Source organism: Aricia agestis, chromosome Z (assembly GCF_905147365.1).
Source record: "Aricia agestis chromosome Z, ilAriAges1.1, whole genome shotgun sequence".
NCBI lineage: Eukaryota > Metazoa > Arthropoda > Insecta > Lepidoptera > Lycaenidae > Aricia > Aricia agestis.
Window position 1 is genome coordinate 17,889,395 of NC_056428.1, and position 25,192 is coordinate 17,914,586.

Sequence of the window (25,192 nt, forward strand, 5' to 3'; positions counted from 1 at the left end):
CTTTTTTAGATATTATATTTACCCGAGCAATGCGTATTGGCCCCTCTGATCTGGCCATTCTTGCGCCCCCCCAGAGTCTACGCCCTGTGCCTGGGCACCGGTGGCACCACCATATTTACGGCACTGTTATTGGCTTACGTCGTCGCCCCCAGCATAAATTGACTACTATCAGAGAAGTTGATTCCTAGACAGATGAGGGACCTACGTTTGGTCGCGTTACGTCAAATCAAGCCGACAGATATCAATAATAATTAAAGCTCTGGTTTCCTCCAAGTGTGGTGCCGTCGTGTGGCGGCCGAGATGCAGCGGTGAATGACGTCACTAGAACGTTGTCCATGTGGGCGGTATGGCTTAGGTAGAGTTCGACAAGGCTGTTTATGAACGTGGCGAGACAAGGAACGCTTCTATCATACAAAGACGTCATTTTTGACAGTTCTCCTTTACCAGCAGCGCACATTGACTGCCATTGACACATTCAATTAAAGCCTTGTCGAACTGTATGGCTCGGTTTCCTATGATGACAGCGTTAGTTCCTTTTTTCGCCACGTTCATTCAAAGCCTTGTCGAGCTCAAGGTTGTGGTTAGATATGGCGTCCATTTTTGACTTTAACCAAAGATTTGAAATTTTGCATTGTAGTTATAGTTATAGTTAAAGTTACAGTTATAGCTAAAGTAAGTTGGTGCAACCCACCCTTATTGTGGTTATGGTATCCTGGTACTTTGGATAGACGACGCGAGTTGCTAAATTCCGTGTTCTCAGATATTTAAATTGTTTTTAACCGAAGCACGGTTATGTTTTTCGAGAGTACCTATTTAGTATTTTAGTACATAATAATTGTTTGGCCGCCTGACCGGCTTGATGGATTTAAGCTACAGAGGTATCGCTAAATTCATTCGTGTTTACTGTAAGAGTGAGTGATTTTTACTTATAAGTTATAATCTATACATATAAAACAAAGTCGATTTTTTCACTAATGTCCCTTTGTTCCTTTTAATCTTTAAAACTACTTTTAAGATTTTGATGACTCTTTCAGTGTAAGATAGCCCATTTATCGAGGAAGGCTATAGGCTATATTTTATCACGCTAAGACTAATAGGAGCGAATAAATAGAGGAAAATGTGGAAAAAACGCGGAAAGTTATATGAAAGGGCTAACTTAAACGCGGTAATCTCAGGAACTACTGGTCCTAGTTGAAAAATTCTTTCAGTATTAGCCCATTTATTGAGAAAGGCTGTTATAGGCTATATTTTATCACGTTAGACTAATAGGAGAATGTGGAAAAAACGGGGGTAATTATTTGAAAGGGCTTATCTCGCGAACTACTGGTGACCTATATGAAATAGAAGTTCAAGTCACGTGAAGGATCATAGGCTATCGATTTTAATCATTTTTTCAGTGGCTATACATATATTTTATACCCGTGCGACGCCGGGACGGGTCGCTAGTACTAACATAACTTAAGTTACCAATTGGTTTCATAAAACTTGATATCAAAGCCAAAAAAAAACCTATTTTTGTTTTTAAACAATAACAATTTGAGATTTCAAGTCATCGAACATTTTTATAAAACCGCGTTCTAGTTTACATAAGAATAAAAATGTTTTTAATATTATTCATTGCAATAGTTGTTAATGAGGTTAATAAGCAGACTTTAGAGTTAATTGTTCCATTACAAACTGCAGACTGTCTACCGCCGGTCGTTAGCATAATGATTCAGCGCTGTGCGCATTTACATTATAGGTGACTCGGTCTGTCCGTTTTGTTGTTATAATCCCACAATTATTTTGGTGATGGTAGCGTTTTCTTTGAAACGGTATACCTACCTGACAAATATGTAGTACTTATAATGCCTAAGTATGTGTGCAATACAAAGAACATGATTATTTAACCCATGGTTATCAAAGCTGGAAAAGCCAGGCAGTTAAGTAGGCAATCTGCATTAACCAAAACAGATCGGAAACTTGAAAACAACTTCTTGTCTTTAAACTTTTCCCCGTCTACTTCCGTATACCGCTATACAGCGACCACTAAGCCTCTAGACGCCTTATGCAAGGCGAATACTTTCAGACAATGGCCGTGTTCGTCGGCGTATTTTTGGACAAACCTTTTATTGCGCATGTCCAAAAGATGTCATGGCAACGCCATAACAAGTTGCTGGTCAAGTCGTAAACAACGTCTTAATTGTTTATACATGATTAAAATAATAAAAGCTAAACATAAATACATAAGCCTAAATTGTCTAACAGCCGTACAAATAATAATTTATTTAACACTATGATAGTGTTTGATTATTTTATTTCGGAAAATATGGATATGGATCACTTGAAAAAATTTAAAAATTTAATTGTTTTGTTTTTATGAAATAAGAGGGCAAACGAGCAAACTGGTCACCTAATGGAAAGCAACTTCCGTCACCCATGGACACTCGTAGCATCAGAAGAGATGCAGGTGCGTTGCCGGCCTTTTAAGAGGGAATAGGGTAACAGGAGAGGGTAGGGATGGGAAGGGAAGGGAATATGGGAAGGTAAGGAAGGGAAGGGAATAGGGGAAGGTAGGGAAGGGAATAGGGTGGGGGATTGGGCCTCCGGTAAACTCACTCACTCGGTGAAACACAGCGCAAGCGCTGTTTCACGCCGGTTTTCTGTGAGAGCATGGTATTTCTCCATTCGTGCCGAAGTATGGCTCTCCCACTGGTTTGTTCATTGCAACGCCACCAACAAATTGCAATTGGGTTAAATGTCAAGTCGTAAACAGTTGTCGTTGCCATGGCATGACATGATTTGGACATGCGCAATAACTAGGTTTTGCAGTAAATGCGCTAAAAATTACGACGAACACGGCCAATATGTAAGACTTATAGGTCTTACTTTAGATAATGATAGCGAAATCTGTCTTAGTATCGACCACATCCGTGACCCATGTACATCTCGTGCGTTTCATACAAAATATTTTTTTTACTGTCAAGAATCAATTTATTCAGAGCTCAAATTACACTGGTCTGAATCCATGACGAAAGCATTTGACATAAGTCATATCCCTTTCTATCAAATACAAATTAGTAATGCTTATCCTTTCTTCCGTTATCGTCACGCGCCACTAGTGATGTGATACCAACTATCTTTCAGAGGTATATTTTTTTTAATCGAAAATCGAAACAAAGCATGATATGCGCAAGTCATTTTGAGTAGAACTGTTGTTCAACATCTGATTAATGATTATAATTTATATAGCGTATAGCTATACGTGGGAGAGCCATGCTTCGGCACGAATGGGCCGGCTCGACCGGAGAAATACCACGTTCTCACAGAAAACCGGCGTGAAACAGCGCTTGCGCTGTGTTTCGCCGAGTGAGTGAGTTTACCGGAGGCCCAATCCCCTACCCTATTTCCTTCATTACCTTCCCTACTCCCTTCTCTTCCCATCCCTACCCTTAAAAGGCCGGCAACGCACGCGCAGCTCTTTTGATGCTGCGAGTGTCCATGGGCGCGGAAGTAGCTTTCCATCAGGTGACCCGTTAGCTCGTTTGCCCCCTTATTTCATAAAAAAAATAAAAAATATTACAGAATTTTTGCCCTTTAAAAGTTTAAAAGAAGTATATTTTTAAATATACTTAGGTAAGTATAGGTACTTTTTTAATATAATCCGAAGACGTTTTTGTATATTTTTAGAAGCTTGCCACAATTAATAAAAGTCTTTTCTTCATTCTATACTTTAAAATAAATATGTACTGGTTTTTTTATTTCTTTTGACAAGCGCTTCTCGTACTTCCCATCACTAGTTCTGATTTATGACATGCCGTGAATTTGAATTGGCCAATCGTAATGCATTTCTTACCTCTCCCCCCCCGCGTCGCTTACCTCAGCACATTAACACAATAATTTATTATGAGAAAATCAAAACATTAGGCGTCTATTGGGTTATGTGGTCGCTGCCGCTATACAACAGGATATGACGCGATGTCTGATGTTTAAGTCTGTAATAAATAAAATAGGTTTAACAGCTATTAATATTATTGTTTATGAGTTATAACTTTACAAATAGTTTGACCATAATTATTGATAATAACGAATCTTTAAACCTAACTCAGTATCATGCTATCACCTCTACAGCGGCGGCTCGGTGGGTGCGTACTCGGCGTCGCACGGCGTGGACATGATCCGGCAGCATGTGGCAGAGTACATCGCGCGGCGGGACGGCCACCCCAGTCGCTGGCAGGACGTGTGCCTCTCCGCCGGCGCCTCCACCGCCATCAAGAACTGCCTGCAGCTGCTGTGTAACCCCGTCGATGGGAAGCCGTCGGGTGAGTCCGCTAGTTAGTCAGTGGCGTAGCTAGGTAACCCAAGACCCTGGGACAAAAAATAAATTAGCAGAGGCGATGCAACTCGCTAGACTGAAATTTTCTGTGGGCGAGGCCCCTCGATCAGAGGCGTATTTTAAAACTTTTACGTCAAGTTCCAGTTGACATTTGCTAACTCACATATGAATTTGTTTATTGTTAATCAGATATTGAGGGCCCCTCTGAATTTGAGGGCTCCGTGACACTGATCCACCCCTTGCCCCTTAGTAGCTACGCCATTGTAGTTAGTATAAATAGAATTAGCGCCCCCAAGGTCAAAAGTTGTGGGAGTATGCAAAGGAGCCTTAAGAGGATACACCAGGGGCAAGAGAAATTGAAAATAGGTATTTGAAAATGTATTGCTGTCTCACCAATCTCAAGTCTCCCACCGCAGAGCGTGATAAAGACAACACGACAAAAGTTCTAATAAAAGAACAGAAAATCTTTGATTCGTTGTCCGCTGATTCCTTCTCCAAAACTTAACCGATTTAAGTAATTTTTTCATTAAGAAATAAAGCAAGGCTTGAGCTGTGTTCCTATGTTTTATTTTTTTTTGTATATTTGAGGTAGTTTTGTTCTCTGGGTGTTTGAACACAGAGGAAAATCTGGCCATTTTTTTGGTTTTTGGACGTTCTATCTTTTTTATTAATAAAATTATGAAAAAAAAAAGAAAACATAGGGACATGCTAATAGTGGCCATAGATATTCAGGAAAAAAATCATAACTCTACCGGCATTATCCAGGCAGGGAGGAAACAGGGGACAACGTTTGTATGGAAAAACGGCGGTGTGGAATCCTCTTAAAGAAAGAAAGCGATGTGGTAAGCTCGGTCCGCCCGAAACCTATTATATTAGAGTTCAGTTGTCGTATTTAATATATTGCCTTAGAAAACTTTGACGGCGCGATGCAGGATTGTATCGCTAGTTAGTCCGCCACAAGACCGCTAGACTTATATTGTAGCCAATGTGTAATCACGATTATCTTGACCATTTAAATAGAGTTCTTGGGTTTAGTAGCGATATGACGCATTCGACTTAAAAATATGTATGTCCTTGCAAGCAGCTGCAAAGTAGTACTTGGAGCTCCTTGGCTCAAAAGACAGCTGCTTTATTTCCGCCATGATCCCGTTCAAATTGCCAGTATACTTGTCTAGAATATGATACTATTTGGCAATCCTAATATAGTTAAATAATAATACGGATTTTGCCTTAGAATATAACAAGTCATTTGCCTTAGAATATAATAGTTCATTTTTAAGAAAGAAAGGTACAAATCACGGGTTTTTGACTTTAGAACACGCCTGACACTTCGTCCTGACGTAATAACATGATAATGTGGTGTGGTGGGTTAGCCCCAGACCGTTGCACGTGATATCGATTATGTTGTGGTGTGTAACTACTGACGACTGGCGACTTGAGTTCACACCAAGGTCGACTGTGGTGGCGCGACTCGATGCAGTACTATTAACTATTACTTTGCAGTCTAGTAAATAACCATTACTATGCAGTGTAGAGTTAAATTTAGAAATGTTTGACTAAGGTTATGGATAAGAACGAAATTTAGATTTTTTTTTAGTTAATTTGCTGTAAAGCTTATTTATAATCCGCTTACGATTAATAAAATGCACATAACAGTTTGTTTTATCGCCATGACTAAAAAATTACCTATTGTTATTAGGTGTCAATGGATTGTTTATAATGAGTTGGCTATTCCATACTAATATTATAAACGCTATGTATGTCTGTCTTGTCTGTTACCTCTTCACGCCCAAAACCACTGAACCGATTTTGCTGATGTATGGATAATAGATATACTTTGAGTCCCGGGAAAGTACATAGGATACTTTTTATCCCGGAATAATGTACGGTTCCCGCGCGATAATCGAGTCTCAGCGCAAGAGAGTCGGGGGCGCCATCTAGTTAGCTGTATATCGGTTAATGTTTTTTTTTAATTTTTGATTATTTTGAATCATTAATAATAATACCTGTTTAAAAACTGCCTAGCTTTGGAGTTTGGTCGTTTACCTACTGCGATACAATGTGTCATGTGACGCTACCATCATTAGACAAGTCGTGATTGATTGGAATTCCTAATGGAAGTCTATGTGTGTCTATGTTGTGTACTTTCAGTAGTACGTCATCGTTATGTCAACAACAACCGAGATTTTCGTTTTGCGGCTATGCCTCATCTTAACAGACTCGAGTGTTTTAACTTTTATAGAAAACGATATACATCTATTTTGTTATTGATAATATTATACAGTATATTATTATTATACAGGTCTAATATTATATAAATATATAAATTATAGCCTGCAAATTGCAATTCAAGTCAGAAACCTATTAACCTATAAACTTAATAATTAATAAACCTAAAAAACATAAATAATAAAGCGTAGTTTTGCCCAGAGACAAATAAAATACTTATCAAACAGTTATCATGTTTACTCAATGCTTGTGGCATGACGACAGACATTTACAATATGTAGATATAATATTATGTTGTAGATAATGATGTCTAATGTTTAATTTTTGTTACAACATACGTGAGGAACAAATACCAGCGCATATATCAAATATGTACTGCTATGTATATTTAGACTGTAGACAGTGTAGAGAATAGATATTGCAATAGGCTACTTGATCTAATTTTTTTCTTCATGCTAATCGCTTCTTAATCATTCATTTAAAAAAAAACTAATATTTTAATATTTTACACAGTAGAAACCCATAAAAATGTTGATTGAAAAATATGCCATAAAAATAGCGCCGAAAACCCTGTCCGCTATAGTGTGACGTCATACGTTTTGTATTTTAAACTCTCTTTATTGAACATTTTTATGTGCTAAATATACGAGTCTAAAAGTGCCCAAAAATTATAAAAGAATTGAATAAGAAATTAGAAATCATTTGTAATGTTGAAAACTTTTGGAGAAAAGTTTTGGCCATTTCATTTCCCGTCTACAATAAATGGAGATAATATATAAAACTGATGTTTTATTTGAATTATTCAAGAAAATATATTTTACAAATCTTTCTAGGCTTATTCTTATTATTTATGTACAAATAAACTTACATATAACGAGCGCGATAACTAAAAGATATTAAATTACGAGTCTGATGACGTCACATCCAAATCGGATGTACCGCAAAAGCGTTTTCGTCAGTACAAATCATATTTTCATAAAATCATATTTTCAAATCGACTTTATTTATCAATCATAAGCTTTTATTTGGGTGAAATACGGTTTCCTAGGCCAAGTTCTACTAGAAATAAGCATTTGTTCAATGAAATTGAATATAGGTCTAGTAGCCTATTTGCAACGAAAGACAAACAGTGTAATATGTAGGCCCAAGCCAATTAATTAATGAATAAGATTTTGTTGTCCCATAGCTCAAGAGACTGCTATTATCTTATAGACTACAGTAACTATAGGGCAAGTACCAAAATAAAAATAAAACTATTTCAACGATAAGTCCATTTTTAAGTTCCTCAATATTCAATAGTACCAAGTAGTCAGTACTTTTCTTCTTCAATATTCAAGTAACATCTGTACCCATCAAAATCTAAGTCCAGTCCAGTATACATTATATTATTTACATATATTCAAAATACTTGTTTGTCCTTGAACTTTCTTTGATGAACCCGGCTAAGAAACCGGCGTACGAAACTCGCACGGGGTTACCTTTCAGCTAAATTGAATTTGTAAGCTATTGACTAGCTTTTATCGCGGGCTTTGAAGCGCGGCAACGAATCAAAAAATTCTTTACCCAAAAAAACCTAACACCCCCGTTCCGACAACACACACACGTTGCCAGACTTCGCCACGGTGTTTGTGTGCGTGCGAGTGCGTATACGAACTATAATTGCCCAAGTTGATAAAAAATGCTATGCAATAACTTTACCGCGGCGGTCCCCGAGTGCCACACATATTTAATAATCTATAATACTTATCAGTGTCTTTTGCATTTTTCAGCCAACAGTGTCTTTTGCATTTTGTATCGCCATGTCACTGATTGTCTCGATTCGGTTCACTGTGAACTGACCCTTAAACTATAATATTGTTACTTATGTGAAGTCAAACATCTACATTAGCGGTCCCCCGACACACCTTGACAACAATTATGGACTAAAATATTACTTTACACTTATGAATTATTTAAACTTAAAGTCAGTAAAATATATTATTTCATTACTTTTTAAAGTTGTTTGGCGGGGGGTTTTTTTTAATTTGTTAATTTAATTTTATTTCATGCTTTTTAAACTAGTGTTGGCTATAAGTGCAGAACAATTCCTATCAACAGGATCATATTATATTCCAATGAATACCATCTAGGAATGTCCTTTTGGATGAGGCCGTCAATATGGGTCCAAACATGAAACCTCCACTTTGGGTTCATATGGAGCTCGGCTGACGGCTCCTATAGAATCCAGGTGATGCTGCAGCAGCAGCATGCAAAAATTTATTGGTTATCGTAGATAACTCTTACGAGTTGTCGTTATTAAAATGAGCCCAAACACGAAACCATTGCTCTAAGTTGGTGAAGAGTTGGGTATCCTATTGATTACCAGGTGATGCTGCAGCACCAGGTCAACTTTCCATTATGTGTAAATAATATTCATAAATGTCACGAACTAGAATGCAACAAAGCCCTGTTAATTAATAAACGACTGCAAGTTGCTAATCGGCCCTTTACGAACCAGATGAACCGCGATGTTTCAGCACGGAGCAGGCTGATGATGAACTATAGCTAAGAACACTCTCAATTAAGTCAGCTTTCAAACAAAAAAAACTAGATCAAAATCGGTCCACCGATTTTGATCTAGTTTTTTTTACGATTCGGTTGGATGCTACGATGCCACAGACAGACAGACAGACAGACAGACCGACAGACAGACACGTCAAACTTATAACACCCCTCTTTTTTGTCGGGGGTTAAAAATGGATTTCCAATTGTATTAGTAACGCTATAACTCGATAAGGACTGGACCGATTCTGCTAATTTTAGTCTTAAAATAATCCTTGAAGTCCATGCAAGGTTTTAAAGTGATACGATGTTCGCCGGGACAGCTAGTAATTATAATATTTTTCAGGTGTGATGATCCCGATCCCGCAGTACCCGCTGTACTCGGCGTCGCTGGCGGAGTACGGTCTGCGGCAGGTGCACTACTACCTCGACGAGCCGCGCGGCTGGGGGCTGGACGTCGGTGAACTAGAGCGCTCGCTCACCGACGCCGCGAAGGATACCGCCGTGCGGGCGATCGTGGTTATTAACCCCGGGAACCCTACTGGACAGGTGGGTAACTCAGAGAAACCATAGGGTAGCTACTTTAATGCTAAGGTAAACTAAAGTCGCAACAGGCAGGTAGCTAGAGGAAGTCGCTTGTTAGTGATCACTAATCACAGACATAGACTGCTACTGTTGGCACGTACCAATTCAAAGCTTACGATATATAATATGTCACAGTTATCTGGTTTAATCTGCGTTCAGTCAAATCAAATCTGGGCAAATTACCCAGGTTCTGGGCCAGGGGGGTGGCAAATTATGCAGATTCTTGGGGGGGCAAATCAGATTTTTTATAAGCTAGGTTTTTATAAAGAATAAAAAAATAATAATTTTTAGTTGTATTGCAAACAAATGGCAAAAATTCGTTATTTTTATAGATGAAAGTACTAGATAATATACTTAGTAGGGACGTCAACCTGATCCAGGGGGGGGGGGGGGGGCCGCTGCCCCCTTCCCCCCCCCCCCCCCTCGGTACGCCCATGTACAGATACATTTGCTACTTGACTGTTGTAAATGTATTTTATTAAAATCTACAATAAACCTATCACAAACAATAGTATGTGGTACTTAACTTTTCTTAATGCTTTAAAGTTTATTGAGTTCATGTTTTATTTCCAGGTGTTGACTCGCGAGAACATCGAGGCGGTGATAAAGTTCGCGCACGCGCACCGCCTGTTCATCTTCGCGGACGAGGTCTACCAGCACAACATCTACGCCGAGGGCAGCCAGTTCCACTCCTTCAAGAAGGTGAGTGAGAGACTTGAGATAAACACTCGGCCGAATTGGCATACGATGAAGGTCACTAATCTATACATATTATAAAAAATGTCGCCTTTTTTCCCTCATGTCCCTTTGTTCCCTTTAATCTTTAAAACTACACAACGGATTTTGATGCGGTTTCCTTTAATAGATAGAGTTATTCAAGAGGAAGGTTATAGGTATAATAACATTCATTAAACAGTGGAGAAATACTGTTATTTTTGGGGTTTCTAATGTGATGTAAATAATTACATTTTTTCCGCTTACATTGCAAACGCAGGCTGAACGCTACGAGATTTATCAAAATAATGTACCAAGTATTGTACACATTGAAAGGTCTACAGAAAACTTTGCGATGGTATATGTCTACCTCTTATGGATATCCCACAATAACATTTTTTTGTCATTTTCTTTTTACGACAATTAATGGCTAATTTTCGAAGCAATTTTTATAAACACAACATTAATCCTTATCCAATTAAATAACTTAAATACATACCCTTTACAGCATACGATTTAAATGAATATTTTCGAAGATATCACAGATTTGCGGGAAGTAGCTTTTGCGGCGGTACCGACCAATGCGGGCAACGGGTAGTAACAATGAATAGAAGTCAAAACTGCTAAATCGATTTTAATCATTTTTTCAGTGTCTATATATTTTATACCCGATGCGAAGCCGGGCCTGGTCGCTAGTTATAATATTTTATTATCAGCCCTCTTGAATGACACGCATACTTAAATACTTGTTAATAGCCAATAGTGGTTGCGTTCATATGCTCCGTTTTGAGTTTACATTAAATTGTGCGGGCTATCGATACCTTGGTTGGGTATATTATAATATTGCCGACAGATACTCTGTATTTAGTACCAAGTGGCATATGTTTTTTGAGCTTTTTACCAACCGTATAATGTCATAATGTTGCTACATTACAATAAAATATGAAAGAAGTGAAAAATACTATTTTATTTAGCGTAAATAAATCAAATAATAATTATTGTCTTACTCAGTGTTCCAAAATCATTACATTAAAGGCTGTTTCACTTCCTAATAAGTGCCGGATATGCTATCCACAACTCATATATGTGCCAGATAGAGTATGGAGTACCTGTCAGTACTCCATACTCTATCTGGCACTTATCAGGAAGTGGTGAATCGGCCCCTTACACTCCAATTAGCTTATAATATTTCTTATTTTAAATACAACTCGGTGTCTATACAAGTTTATTAAAATTTCCAGGTGCTAGTAGAGATGGGCGCGCCTTACGTGAACGAAGTGGAGCTAGCGTCGTTCATGTCGGTGAGCAAGGGCTACATGGGGGAGTGCGGGCTGCGCGCCGGCTGGATGGAGCTCGTCAACATGCAGCCCGAGGTCCAGGCTCACCTCTACAAGGCCATCTCCGCCATGCTGTGTCCCGCCGTCACCGGGCAGATCGCTATTGATTGTGTGGTGAGTAATATACGCTAGAGACTAAGGACTGGCCCGCACTGCGAATTTTATTCGCGTGAATTTATTTATATAAAATCGTGATATTTTTATCGCAAGTGCTGATGTAACTCTCATAAGATTCAATGTGTTACGATGGTCGACTTTATTCCACACCAATTTCACACCTTGTCAGATATTCCGAAAATAGGGTTGTCAAAATCAAATAAGTATAAATACCACGCAAGGTATATACATACGGAAACTGTTATACCTACCTATTAGGTAAATGAATACCGAATATATAACTCAGTTTACACAGACACGACACATGATTTTCATTTGATGTAAGTAGGTTATAATGTATATGCAGCTACCACCTAGGTACCACCTATTTTCAATAAGTATATTTATTATAAAACATTAATTGTGTGTAAGTATATTTAATAATATTATCATTGTCATAGATTTAGGTACCATGACAGTAGATATATTTTGCAATTTTTTCATTGTCCCAGCTGCAAAAATACTGCATTGCAGCCTGCAATGCAGTATTTTTTTTTGATAAATTTTGCCAATTAAAATATGACACTGCGTAAGAGGCGCGCGCGTGCGCCACGAGTCAGTGCGCGGCAACCATTGAATCGCCCCGACGTCGGATAGTCTCTGTATGTACTTGTAGCTCGGCGGCGGAAACGCGGAGTGACATCCCCCTGGTGTTACAGAACTGTGAAAAATAAATCGCGCGATTTAAATTCGCTTAATAATAAAAATATTTACATCTTATTGTGCAAATATTTACATCTCATTGTCAACAATATACTCGCTGATTAAACGTTTTAATTATAAAAAGTTATTACACTACTGTGTACTGTGGACTTACTAGTCCGATCAATAGCGTTTTCTTAAAGATATTTCCGCAGTGTGCAATTATTCAAGGCCGTCTTTGTCGTTCATAACATGACATTTCTAATGCCAGACGAAGACAAGCAGATTTTGTGCAGGTGGTTTTAGCTGTTAAAATATTTTTATGAGTAAAGCGGATTATAAACAATGCAGCCTGCTGCTGCCTAAGCGAAGCCCTGCAGATTTCCTACATTTTGTAATAATTATACTCTTAACGCGCCTAAAGAACTTTCGCCTAACAACTAACCCATCACACTATTCCAGGCCAAGCCCCCCGCGCCCGGCGAGCCGTCATACGACCTGTGGCTGTCGGAGACGACGGCGGTGCTGGCCTCGCTCAAGAAGCGCGCGCGGATGATCGTCGACACCTTCAACAACATGCCCGGTTTCCAGTGTAACGATGTGCAGGTAATTGTTATAGTGAAAACACTTAGGCCCGTACAAATAGTCAGTACCCAAGATGCATCTCGGTCTCAAGACACGGTTCAGACTCTATGATTGGTTAGCTGCCAAAATTTGGACCAATCAAAGAGCCAAACCGCGTCTTGACACCGGCGGGGCTAAAATGGTCGCATTTAGCAATTCCTCTCAATCAATTCAGCAAATGAATTGTCAAAACTGTCAAACTGAGAAATGTCAAATTAGTACGAATGAATATAGTTTGTGCGTTTTATGATGATATGCGTGACACATTATAATTGACAATAGTAGGGAAGTTACCTAACAAAAATTAATCGATAGTTTAAAAATACCGAATCACTACGTAAAGGAATTGCAATCGTAATTATCGATTTCGTACTGACATTTCAGTGTTGCCGGCGATTTAAGATGGCCGCCCTTTTTTATCGATTTGATTTCGATTCAACCGAGTCAATCTCTATTGACATAAGTTCCGTTTCATGCATATGACATTTTTCAAATATTTTCGTAACAATAATTTTATACTCCTATTTCACGGTTAAATCTTTTCATTTTTATTCATTTACAATTATTAGGAAACATTTGTTTTTGTAGATGGAATATAATTTATTTCATTTTTATTATTTTTGTTTTCTTGTAAAATACCCGTAGTAAGGAACATGAAAACTGTCACCCATATCATCTTAGAACGCACAAACTATACAGATCGACAAGGCCTTTTATGAACGTGAGCGGGGGCGCTGCACGTAAAGGAGAAAGTGACGTTTTTGTATGATGGCAGCGTTATTACCTTTTTTCGCCACGTTGTCGATCCGTAGACATGAATTGCAAGTAGAGTGACCATTTTGCAATTTTAAGAAAATTAATCATATTACGATTCATTATGATTCTACAAAGCGACCATTTTAGACTCGCAGGTCGCATTTTAAGTACTGACTATTTATACTGGCCTAACCCTCGTATTCGATTTAGTCGTTTCCTCGAGATTTCCTACACTCGAAGGATTTGATCAACATTACGTCACATTTTTTTTTGGATTCAGGATTGAGGTTAGTGCAGGAGGGCCATAGAGGTTCTAGTTGAGGAAATCTGGTGGAAACGAGAAATGAAAGCCAAGGCACCAAAATATTGTCAAAAAAATTTTATGAAATTCTGTACCGTACCGTCGATATAGAAAACGTTACATCACTTTTTTATTCAAATAATTAACGACCGAATCTAAGATAAAACAACATAAAAAATGAGTTTGTCAGAGATCAAAAAATCTTAAAAAGTAGGTCACGTAGTATGGGTATGCTCCCTTATCCGGGCAGGAAACAGGGGACAACGTTTGTATGGAAAAATATGTAAACTACAATTCGATCGGAAACCACTGCTAGCGAAAAACATTGGTAGGTAAGTAATATTAGGATGCTATACAATCTGCCCTTAGTGTAGCGTGCTCTATGTGAAAAGTGACAAAACCTCACACTCAGCTTGTTTGAAATAGCGCCATCTATTAAATAACTATCTCACTACTTAGTACAAGCGCCATCTATCGGCCCATGTACAAATTAAATTATTGGCCTTTATATAATTATGTGGCCTGGGTTTGAATCTCGGCACGTTCGAAAACTTTTACAGTGTATTTTTTTTATAGTTTTAAACTACGAATAATAAAAACTAAGGAAGAGTAACTCCGTCTAAAAAAGTGCACCAAAAGGCTACAAAATGTGACCCGAATACCGGCTAAAGAACTACAATGCTAGACAACCTACAGTGTAAATCTGATGTCGCATACCAAGGTGTAAATCTGATGTCGCATAACTACAATCTTGACTAAAATTAAAACTTAAAATTAATTATGACATTGTTACAATACATACACAAATTAAATTAAATAGTAATAGAAGAAACCCTTTCGTACTTACAATTACATTCACAAAATCTTACACATGCTCTCTTCACATCCAACCACTTATCAACAAACACATCACATTCAGGATTCGCTGACAGAAGGGCGTTGAGCAAGTTTAGTGCTCAGTACAGCGGGGACTCAGCTCTCGCGACAGTCCGACAAGTCGGCAGTGCGAAAAATTTTGGCCGACGGCTAGGACGGTGCTTTAGATAGTCAGGCACAAACAAGCGGCACATTAAGGCATGGAGTTCAGGGCAATCGATTATATTGCGAAGGATTTTTAAGGCAACCAATATTAGGTCAACGCCTCGTCGGACCTCTAGAGATTGGTAACCTAAGGTATCCAAGAGATAGCCAGTTGGGTACATGTAAGGGTAGTATCCGTACACTTCCTTAAATAAAAATCTGAGAAACGCCTTTTGGATTTTTTCAAGCATCAGAATTGATGTAGCTGTGTAGGGAGCCCAGACACACGCATCTGTTTCTAGCTTGCTGCGTACTAGTGCGTTGTATAGCAATTTTATAACGACGGGATTTTTAAAGTCCTTAACGTTGCGGAGTATAAAACCTAGACGTTTGAAACTGTCTTGAGCCGTCGCATATATGTGGTCCCTAAACGTAAGAGTTTTGTCAAAGTACACCCCTAAGTCCTTGATACTATGGACACGGGAAATAATATGACCATCCATAGAATAATTAAAGATGATCGGGTGTAGCTTCCGCCCATAAGTCATTACGCTACACTTATTCATATTAAACAAAAGGTTGTTGGAAATACTCCAGTGTTGTACAGCATCCAAGTCCTTTTGTAGAAGAAGACAGTCATAAATAGATTTTATGATCATAATAATCTTGAGGTCGTCGGCATACAGCAAACACTTAGCAAACTTAAGAATGGTTGTAAGATCGTTAATAAATATAAGAAATAAGAGAGGGCCCAACACTGACCCTTGGCTAACACCAGAGCGTGTATGATAAGGGGCACTCTCAAAACATCCATACCTCACAAATTGCTTCCGATCACGAAGATAATCTGCGAAAAAACGAACAAGACCAGGAGAGAACCCAAGAGCGCTCAACTTTTTGAGGAGGACATCATTATCGACTCTATCAAAGGCTTTGCAGAAATCAAAGTATAGAACGTCCACTTCATAGCCTGCGTCAAGAGCCTTAGAAATTATGTCGACGTGAGCTAGAAGATTCGTACTGACAGAGCGACCAGGGCGGAAACCATGCTGGTTGTCAGAAAAAATTCCACGGATCTGTTTCATTAATATATTATGAAGTGCCAGCTCAAAAACTTTGGCAACAGAAGGCAATACAGTGTAATGTAGATCCAAATAAAATAGTCGTAGATGGTTGTTCAATTTTGTAAATCTCGATTTTAATAACATACATTCACGCGGACGAAGTTGCGGGCAACAGCTAGTTATTACATATTGTAATATTATTATTATCGATGTCTTAAGGATCAGAGAAAAATGTTTGATTTTAAAATAATTATTATGTGCTCGTTTCTTCGTGATAGTAGATGTGCTTGGTGTATACTGCATAATACTATCCGCTTTTGACAGTCATTGTTTCATAACTATGACGCCAAATTTAAAACGGTTGAAGTATGGGAGTTACGTTTCCTTAGTTTTTATTATTCGTAGGTTTTAAATATTATTTGGTTACTTTAAAATCTTACCGCATAATATTATAATGTTAACAGGGTGCTATGTACGCATTCCCGAGCATCGAACTACCGCCCAAGGCGATCGAGGTGGCCAAGTCGAAGGGGCTCGCGCCAGACGTCTACTACGCGTTCAGGCTGCTGGAGGAGACAGGTACTTTTGTCGTTTACCGGTTAATAAAATAAACCTTTGTTTTGTCCTTTAGCGACTTTTCTAAATGTATCAAGGGTAAAACGTATGAACTATACAATCTCGGGGAAGTAACGCGACCACATCATCGTAGACACAGGGGACACAGAGTAGGTATAAAAACAGACTTGGCGAGACCACTGATATTATGTTAGAACAATATTTTGAAAATTAGAAACCTCTTGTTTAGTCTAATCGGTATAGGTTTCTAAAATGCAATTGGTTGTAACTTGTTTAAAAAACGCTAAATGAGTCTCGAACATATAAAATATATTGTACATTTTCGGTATCCAGGTATCTGCATCGTCCCCGGCACCGGGTTCGGCCAGCGTCCCGGCACGTTCCACTTCCGCACCACCATCCTGCCGCAGCCGCAGCTGCTGCAGGAGATGCTCGACATCTTCAAGGGTTTCCATACCAAGTTCACCAAGGAGCACTCGTAAGTGCACTCGGTGGGTGAAGGCGGCCGTGGGTGAAGGGTTACCCTGGGTGAAATTTTACCCTGGGTGATGCGTTACTTTGGGTAAAGCATTATTTGGGTAAAACGCTGTCCTGGGTGAAGTCTTACCCTGGGTATAGTGGAACTCTCGGTGATGCGTTACCCAGGTATGATAGTACATAATTATACCTACCCTGTGATGATTATAAGTGAAGTTTTACCATCAGTGATGCATTGTCCTGGGTGAAATGTTACCCGAGGTATTTGGTTACCTAGACACATTTTTCACTCTGGCTTCTCGAGGTGCAGCGATACTTTGTTATGGTGAATAGTAATATAGTGTAGTAGCACCCTGGGTTAAATATTACTCTGGGTGACTCGTCACCATAGTTGCATGTTATAATAATGTTGGCATAATAGTATTTTCTAAATGCATTTTGCATAGCCTTATTTAATTTATGTACAGAGTATCACAAAAACTTACAGTAATATTTTACAGATTATTGTTTTAATATTATTATCAAATAAGATGTGTTTATAAAAGACAGCCAAGAAACCTATGGTATTAAAATTGAATATTTTTATTATTTTCTTTGATCACTTTGTTTCTTTTATTCTTTAATGTTTGTATATTATTATACGTAGTATCTTTTAATTTAAATTGTTCTGTGATTTTGTGACGTTTTGGAGTCGAGAATTATTATTGTATTTTCTTATAAATACATAAATCAATCGAAAAGAAAGCAGCGCGTGGTTTTTACAGCATTTATAACTTTTATACAAACAAAGCACAAGTCAGTATAATATTACATACTTTAATAATTGATTTATTTACAAATTGTATATTATAAGATTAATTGAAACAAAAAGGACGTATTATATTTCTGAGCTGAAAAGAACAAAATGTACTAATAATATTACGGCACTGCCATTTTGATCCAAGCGACAATCTAAATATTTATTTGTTATATTCTCTGTTACTGTTACACCATATTTACCTTTTAAAAAAGGTATGGCTGTAGTTTCATGGCAACTTTGTGATAATTTTGTGATCGGCACCATTTTTGTTGTTGGCTATTAAAATTGCCATGTCAAATTATTTTTTGTTTTTCTTTGTTGTTGCCAGGAAGTGCCATTTTCTTGTTTAATTTTTATTGTAGGTTAATTTTGTCAATTTTGTTTTTTTAATGATTATGAATATTCTTATAACTACTGTATTACTTATATTAATAAAAATGTAATTTAATAAAGTGCTTCGATGAATGGTTTAAACTTTAGATTATCTGTGGGTATGATGACTTTTAACTGATTACTTATAAAAGAAAAAATACGTCTATTTTTATTTTTAACAAGGATCAATATATCGGGCCGGAAGGTTTAATTGCATAATGTAAACTATTATTATAAAAATTTGTGATTCTATCCACGGATGAAATTTGTTTGTACGAAGAGATTACATCAATTATAGGAATCAAATAAACTAATTGTTAATTATATGTTGTTGTCTTTTTTCCTCCTACTTTGCTAAGCTAATTGCAATGTTTTTTTTTATGAAATAAGGGGGCAAACGAGCAAATGGGTCACCTGATGGAAAGCAACTTCCGTCGCCCATGGACACTCGCATCATCAGAAGAGCTGCATGTGCGTTGCCGGCCTTTTAAGAGGGAATAGGGTAATAGGGGAGGGTAGGGAAGGGAAGGGAATAGGGGAGGGTAGGAAAGGAAATAGGGTAGGGGATTGGGCCTCCGGTAAACTCACTCACTCGGCGAAACACAGCGCAAGCGCTGTTTCACGCCGGTTTTCTGTGAGAACGTGGTATTTATCCGGTCGAGCCGGCCCATTCGTGCCGAAGCATGGCTCTCCCACGTATGTAATTGAAATTTACCCGTTAGCCGACTATGTAAAGCCAAAATGAAGGGTAATTTGATTTAAAAAACTTGAATTTTTAACAGAACAGAAAATTTTGGATTTTTCGAGCAAACGGGTCACGGAAAGCAACTACCGTCGCCCATGGCCACTCGCAATATTAGAAGAGTTGCAGTGCATTGCAAGAGTGCGTTGCTGGCCTTTTAGTAGTGAATACGCTCTCTTCTTGAAGATTTGCTGGTGGTATTCGTCCGAAATACTGGTGTAAAAAGGCAGAGTTAGTATAACTTGATGAGGGTGGAATTTAAAAAAAATCTTTGTACTTTATTCTGAAGGAGTACTACCTAGTACGCCTCCCGCTTTAAGTTTTTCACGGGTTTATAGGTATAATATTATGTATAATATTTTCATTTACGTAGTCTGGATACTGGATATAGTTTATACTTTATTATGTTTTGCTTGTAAAAATAATTATTTTAAAAGTATTTTTAAAGTCGAGAGTATAGAATCATGAATGTAGGGCTTGTGCAAACTTCAATCATCGCAGCAAACAGGGAGTCGGTTGTAAATTGCGGGTTTTGTAGCTGTATTTGCCCGCGAGCGCCGTCGCCGAGCGAGAACAGGGGCCGTACCACGAAACTGTATGAGACTCAAACAATCGAACGATAATGCTGCGTCCTATAACTCTAACAAACGTGCAAAGACGTTGTTAGAGCAGGACGCGGCATTCTCGTTCAATTGTTTGAGTCTCAAAACAGTTTCGTGGTACGGCCCTAGTTGTGCTCGTGGATACACTAGGTATTTACTTCAGTACTGCTGTACAGTCTGTCAAAAAAGTCATGAAATTAAAAAGTGGCAACATCGTAGTGTCATCCCTTTTTTCTTAGATTGATTTGAAAGGGATGACACTACGATGTTGCCACTTTTTAATTTCGTGACTTTTTTGACAGACTGTACTGTAAATAAATAATATACGGTACACTATCTTCATACCGAGAAAGGTAGAAGTCCCGAGGATAGAAATTATATTTTATCTCAAGAAAATGTAGCATTTCCGCACGACAAATGAATTTCGACGCAACTGTAGTAATTCACACTAGGAATATTTTATATTATAAATACGAAAGTGCGTTTGTCTGTTACCTCCTCATGCCTAAAACCTCTCTACCAATTTTGCTGGGTATGGAGATACTTTGTCCTTTTTTCTTTGGCATAGGACATGGTAATATAATACTTCTTAGCTTGGAAAATTTTATAGTTTCCGTATTGGTTTCCGTGCGATAAATGAATTTCGACGAAATGAATTACATAGCAACTGGCAAACATGTATCAAATAAATCACTTAACAGAATGTTACATAACAAACAAATAGTCAAGTGTTACTGAGAGTGTGTATACTATGAGTGATGTATACGACGAGTAAAGTACCGCGGGCGATAAGGAAGGTCTCGCCGCGTAATTTAATATTATTACTTATTATCACTACACATCAGTCCGGGTATCCCCGTAGTGATGGCTACTTTAGGGTTCCGCACCCAATGGATAAAAATTAAAATTACTTTATTATTGGCCAGTGCCGTAAATATCCTTTTTTGCGCCCTGTGCCGTGTGCGAGATTCTATAACTGCGCCCCTGTTTCTTTTTTAGATATTATATTTACCCGAGCAATGCGTATTGGCCCCTCTGATCTGGCCATTCTTGCGCCCCCCCAGAGTCTACGCCCTGTGCCTGGGCACCGGTGGCACCACCATATTTACGGCACTGTTATTGGCTTACGTCGTCGCCCCCAGCATAAATTGACTACTATCAGAGAAGTTGATTCCTAGACAGATGAGGGACCTACGTTTGGTCGCGTTACGTCAAATCAAGCCGACAGATATCAATAATAATTAAAGCTCTGGTTTCCTCCAAGTGTGGTGCCGTCGTGTGGCGGCCGAGATGCAGCGGTGAATGACGTCACTAGAACGTTGTCCATGTGGGCGGTATGGCTTAGGTAGAGTTCGACAAGGCTGTTTATGAACGTGGCGAGACAAGGAACGCTTCTATCATACAAAGACGTCATTTTTGACAGTTCTCCTTTACCAGCAGCGCACATTGACTGCCATTGACACATTCAATTAAAGCCTTGTCGAACTGTATGGCTCGGTTTCCTAGAGAAACCGTTCTCTAGGAAACCGCGCCATATTGCTTACATGGACAACCTTATAGTGACGTCATTCACCGCTGTATTGCGGCAGCTGCATGACGGTGCCGTTTTTGGAGGAAACCAGAGCTTTACATTGAATTGACATGATCCGACCAAATGACGTTGATCTGTCAACTGCCTAGGAATCAATTTCCTCGACGTCATACCATCAGATACCATATAAGTTCTTTTGAGTCTCCATAATGGCCGCTAGCGAACACTTTAGGGCTTGGTGAAAATGAACCTAACCATACCATAGATAAAGTATTGTCTATAGTACCTCAATGAACCATACAGTGTTTTAGTTTGATGGTCTAGATTTTCGCAGATGATTCATGATAGCAACATAATTAAGTTTACTAATTTTATAAGTTAAGCACTCTAGTAATACCTATATAATATTATAGGTATCCAAAAGCTAAGAAAAAGAAAAGGCGTCTTGCATTGCGCTAGTTTCACAACAGATGTCGCTACTGATACTGTATCTATTTGGTTATGAACGCTAATAATAATTATTATAATATTCCTTAATATTAGTCAGATGGGTAAGTAACGACTAACGATTATTTAAATACTAGATAATTAGATAATAATTATGTTTTAAAAGGTTCTTTGCTATAGTACCTACGGTACACCCCCTACTTGCTTCAATTTCCTATTGTGATTTTAATATATTATTTTTATAATAATAGATAATATTAGACATATAAACTTAATTTTAAAGATGTAGACATTACAAAACGGACTTGCCGATAAAATTTTCGTGCGAGCTGTTAATAGCAAAGCCCATCAAGCCGGCTCTTTTATTCCGTGTGTGTATACTGTAGTGTGTACCGTGTGTAGTGCGGCCGGAATTTGCCGTCAAAAGCCTTTCAAACGAACACCAACAAAAATGAAACTACCCTCGCTTATTTCCTTAACTAAGGCGAGCCGGGGGAGCCTGCTCTACATTCCTTTAACGCTATGTACATTTGTACAATCATGGATGCATCCAGGATTCCAGCTAGGGTTGGGGGACAGCTCGTACCTTCGAGAAGATATTGAACCAAAAATCATGAAAATTTACTTTTATTAATCCGACTTCATTTTGCGCAGAGTAGGTAACACGATTCTAATTCCCATGAAAAAGGGATAAAGCGCATGCTGATTTTTAAGCTTCTACTATTGAAGGCTCGTTAAATGTAGATTTCTGTGTTCAGTTATTAATCGTTCGGTTAAGCGTTATATGAGAACCACACTATAACGCTCACGATGAAATGTGCATTATTTGCCTAATGCCTTGAAATAACACAATGGTAAAAACTCAGTTTTTCAGGTATTTATCTATTATAAAATATCTAAAAGTGTGTGTCTAATGTCTGTCTCTCTGTTCGTTTGTTCCCTCTTTACGCCCAAACCGCGAACCGATTTTGCTGAAATTTGGTATGAACCTTGAGTCCCGGAAAAGGAGATAATATTCTGATACGTTTTATCCCGGAAAAATGTGTCGTTTCCGTGTCATAAATGAATTTTGGAGTACCTATTAGTTGTGGAAAGTAGGTATTAATTGTGGACGTTAATAGAAATAGTCTCACTTGGAAGAAAAAATATTGTACCAAATTGTAAAGAATTCCATTAAGCTGGCAACTCTAACATATATTTTAAAAATATTTATTAATTTAAATCAACTTACACCCTTGACTTTGTCGAAATAGGTCGTTTAATTTTTGATATAAGTAGGATATAAGTACTTAAATTAAAATTAATTAAAGTGAATTAAGTATATTACCTAGTGGAAACAGTGCAAGAAAATGAGTGTCTTTCATTATGTTGATAGTTGTTAGTTAGTAGAAGTTCGATGAAAACCATCGTTAATGGACAGTAGCAAAATTTTAAGTTGACTTATTTGTTTTAATTTCATTAGCACTCTTTATTAATATTTTATTATTTATAATACGAAAGTGTGTCTGTCTATCTGTTACCTTTTCACGCTCAAACAGCTAAGCCGTTTTTTCTAAAATTTGGTAGGTACTTTGAGTCCCGAGAAAGATCGTAGGACACTTCTTATTCCGGAAAAATGAACAATTCCCACGCGACAAAAGAATTTAGTCCGCGCAACCCGCAGAGGAGTTGGGGGCGTCATCTTGTTTTAAATAATAATTGTTGATAATTGTGGTTATAACAAAATTTATCAATTATGATCTCATAACCAAATATTTAACCTTTTTCGCGGGGATCTTTTCACTGTAGACACTAACATCTTAGCACTCAGGTCACAAGACGAGGAAAACGCCGGGAAGGCCCGACACACAATATAAGTTAGCATATAACATAAATACAAGAGCATTTCGCAGACAATGCGCTAGTGCATCGGTTATAGTGTAACAGGCTTTGTAAAATCGATTACTATTCTAATATTCAAAATATCGAAGCCTGGTAGCTTTGTGACACAAAAAATAACCTACTTTTATCGAGCCCTCCAGTGAAGTACTTTTGTGAGATCTTCCGAAGTTCTGTGATCCTAGTGAATCTTCTACAACATCCAGCTAGCAAGATGAAACAGAAGTGCCTGACAGAAAGCAACGTGAACCAGAAATTACTGAACATCCAGTACGCGGTGCGCGGACCCATTGTTGCTAGAGCGGCTCAGATAGAACGGGAGATACAGAAGGTAGGAAATATTATATTATTAGATAATCTTTAAGTAGTATAAGTAGTATTTTGAAAGCTCGAGATTGTTGCTCTATTCCGCTAGGTATATTAACTTTATGGTCGGGTCTAAATCTTTTATTAATAGATTAGGATATTGCCTCCTATTTTCAATGTGTTGTCGAAATATCAAGCTTTTTCTCGTTTACTCTTAAAAGAAGAATGAGAGAGGTAACACCATAATATGCATAGACTTATAATATACTGTAAGTTTATGATAATAATATTTAATTCACGTCTTAATAACCAGGACCGTCATTAGTAATAGTAACTATCAAAACGTTGTAAAAATATGTGCGGTAGCTTTTAATAGACCTCATTAAGTTACCTACATCAGTTGCAACTTGCGAGCAATCCATTGTTGGATGAATAGTAAAATGTATAACAAAATAAAGGCATTTCTTGTAGTTTAAAGCTACTGAACATATTTTAATAAATTTTACATGGTCGTAGAGCTATGGATCAAACACATAGACTTTCATCTCGAAAATCTAGTGGGACTGGTCACGGGTATAAACTATAATGTTGCAAAAATAATAGTAAAAGAAGCTGAATATTTCGTTTTTTAAAAACTAATTAACAGTTTGCTTTCTAGATATTTTCATCGCTCGAAAATAACTTGATTTTTCATTTTAAGACGGGAATTTTGTCGCACTACTGAGCAGTCGACTACAGCGTGTTTTTGAAGGAGAGCGTTTTAGACTGCCGCTAGTTAGATGTTTTCATTTTCGCTAGTTCACTACCAGGATTGCAGGAAACTTTTCGTTTTAGGCAGTCTATTGGTTTTGAAAATCATTAACTGTGAAAAATTAAAGACGCAATTAACAACTTTATTTTGGGTTTTTAAAGGCCATATTGTTGTCATTTGTGTTCTGTTAGCTCTAAGCTCTTCAAAATATACCTAATGTCTTTTACAGTCAATTACTGATAAAATAATTTTAAAATAAGTTGAAAAGTTGAAAAATAAGTTGAAAAGAAGTGCAAGCAAGATATTAATATCTTGCTTGCACTTCTTTTCAACGAAATAATATATTTTATTAAAATTAGCACATATTTTCATTGATATCATGTTTTCCTAGTATCATCATTCATCATTATCATCATAAGTTTGTAAT

General features: G+C 37.8%; 2 protein-coding genes across 2 annotated transcripts in view; both read left to right on the forward strand.

Annotated features, from left to right (window-relative positions):
- The first annotated feature begins 1,847 nt into the window (after positions 1-1,847).
- On the forward strand, positions 1,848-18,230 carry LOC121738362 (alanine aminotransferase 1-like). The gene is made up of 8 exons (XM_042130351.1): positions 1,848-1,855; positions 4,111-4,301; positions 9,432-9,634; positions 10,244-10,372; positions 11,626-11,835; positions 12,982-13,125; positions 16,749-16,863; positions 17,194-18,230. The coding sequence occupies exons 1-8, from the start codon at positions 1,848-1,850 to the stop codon at positions 17,340-17,342; spliced, it is 1,149 nt and encodes a 382-aa protein (XP_041986285.1). The 3' UTR covers positions 17,343-18,230.
- Positions 18,231-23,733: 5,503 nt separating this feature from the next.
- The window catches only part of LOC121738435 (alanine aminotransferase 1-like), a 33,539-nt gene continuing 32,080 nt past the window's right edge, over positions 23,734-25,192 (forward strand). The window contains exon 1 of the mRNA XM_042130475.1: positions 23,734-24,039. Coding sequence (XP_041986409.1) covers positions 23,923-24,039 — 117 coding nt within the window. The 5' untranslated portion in view covers positions 23,734-23,922. The remainder of the gene's footprint in view (positions 24,040-25,192) is intronic.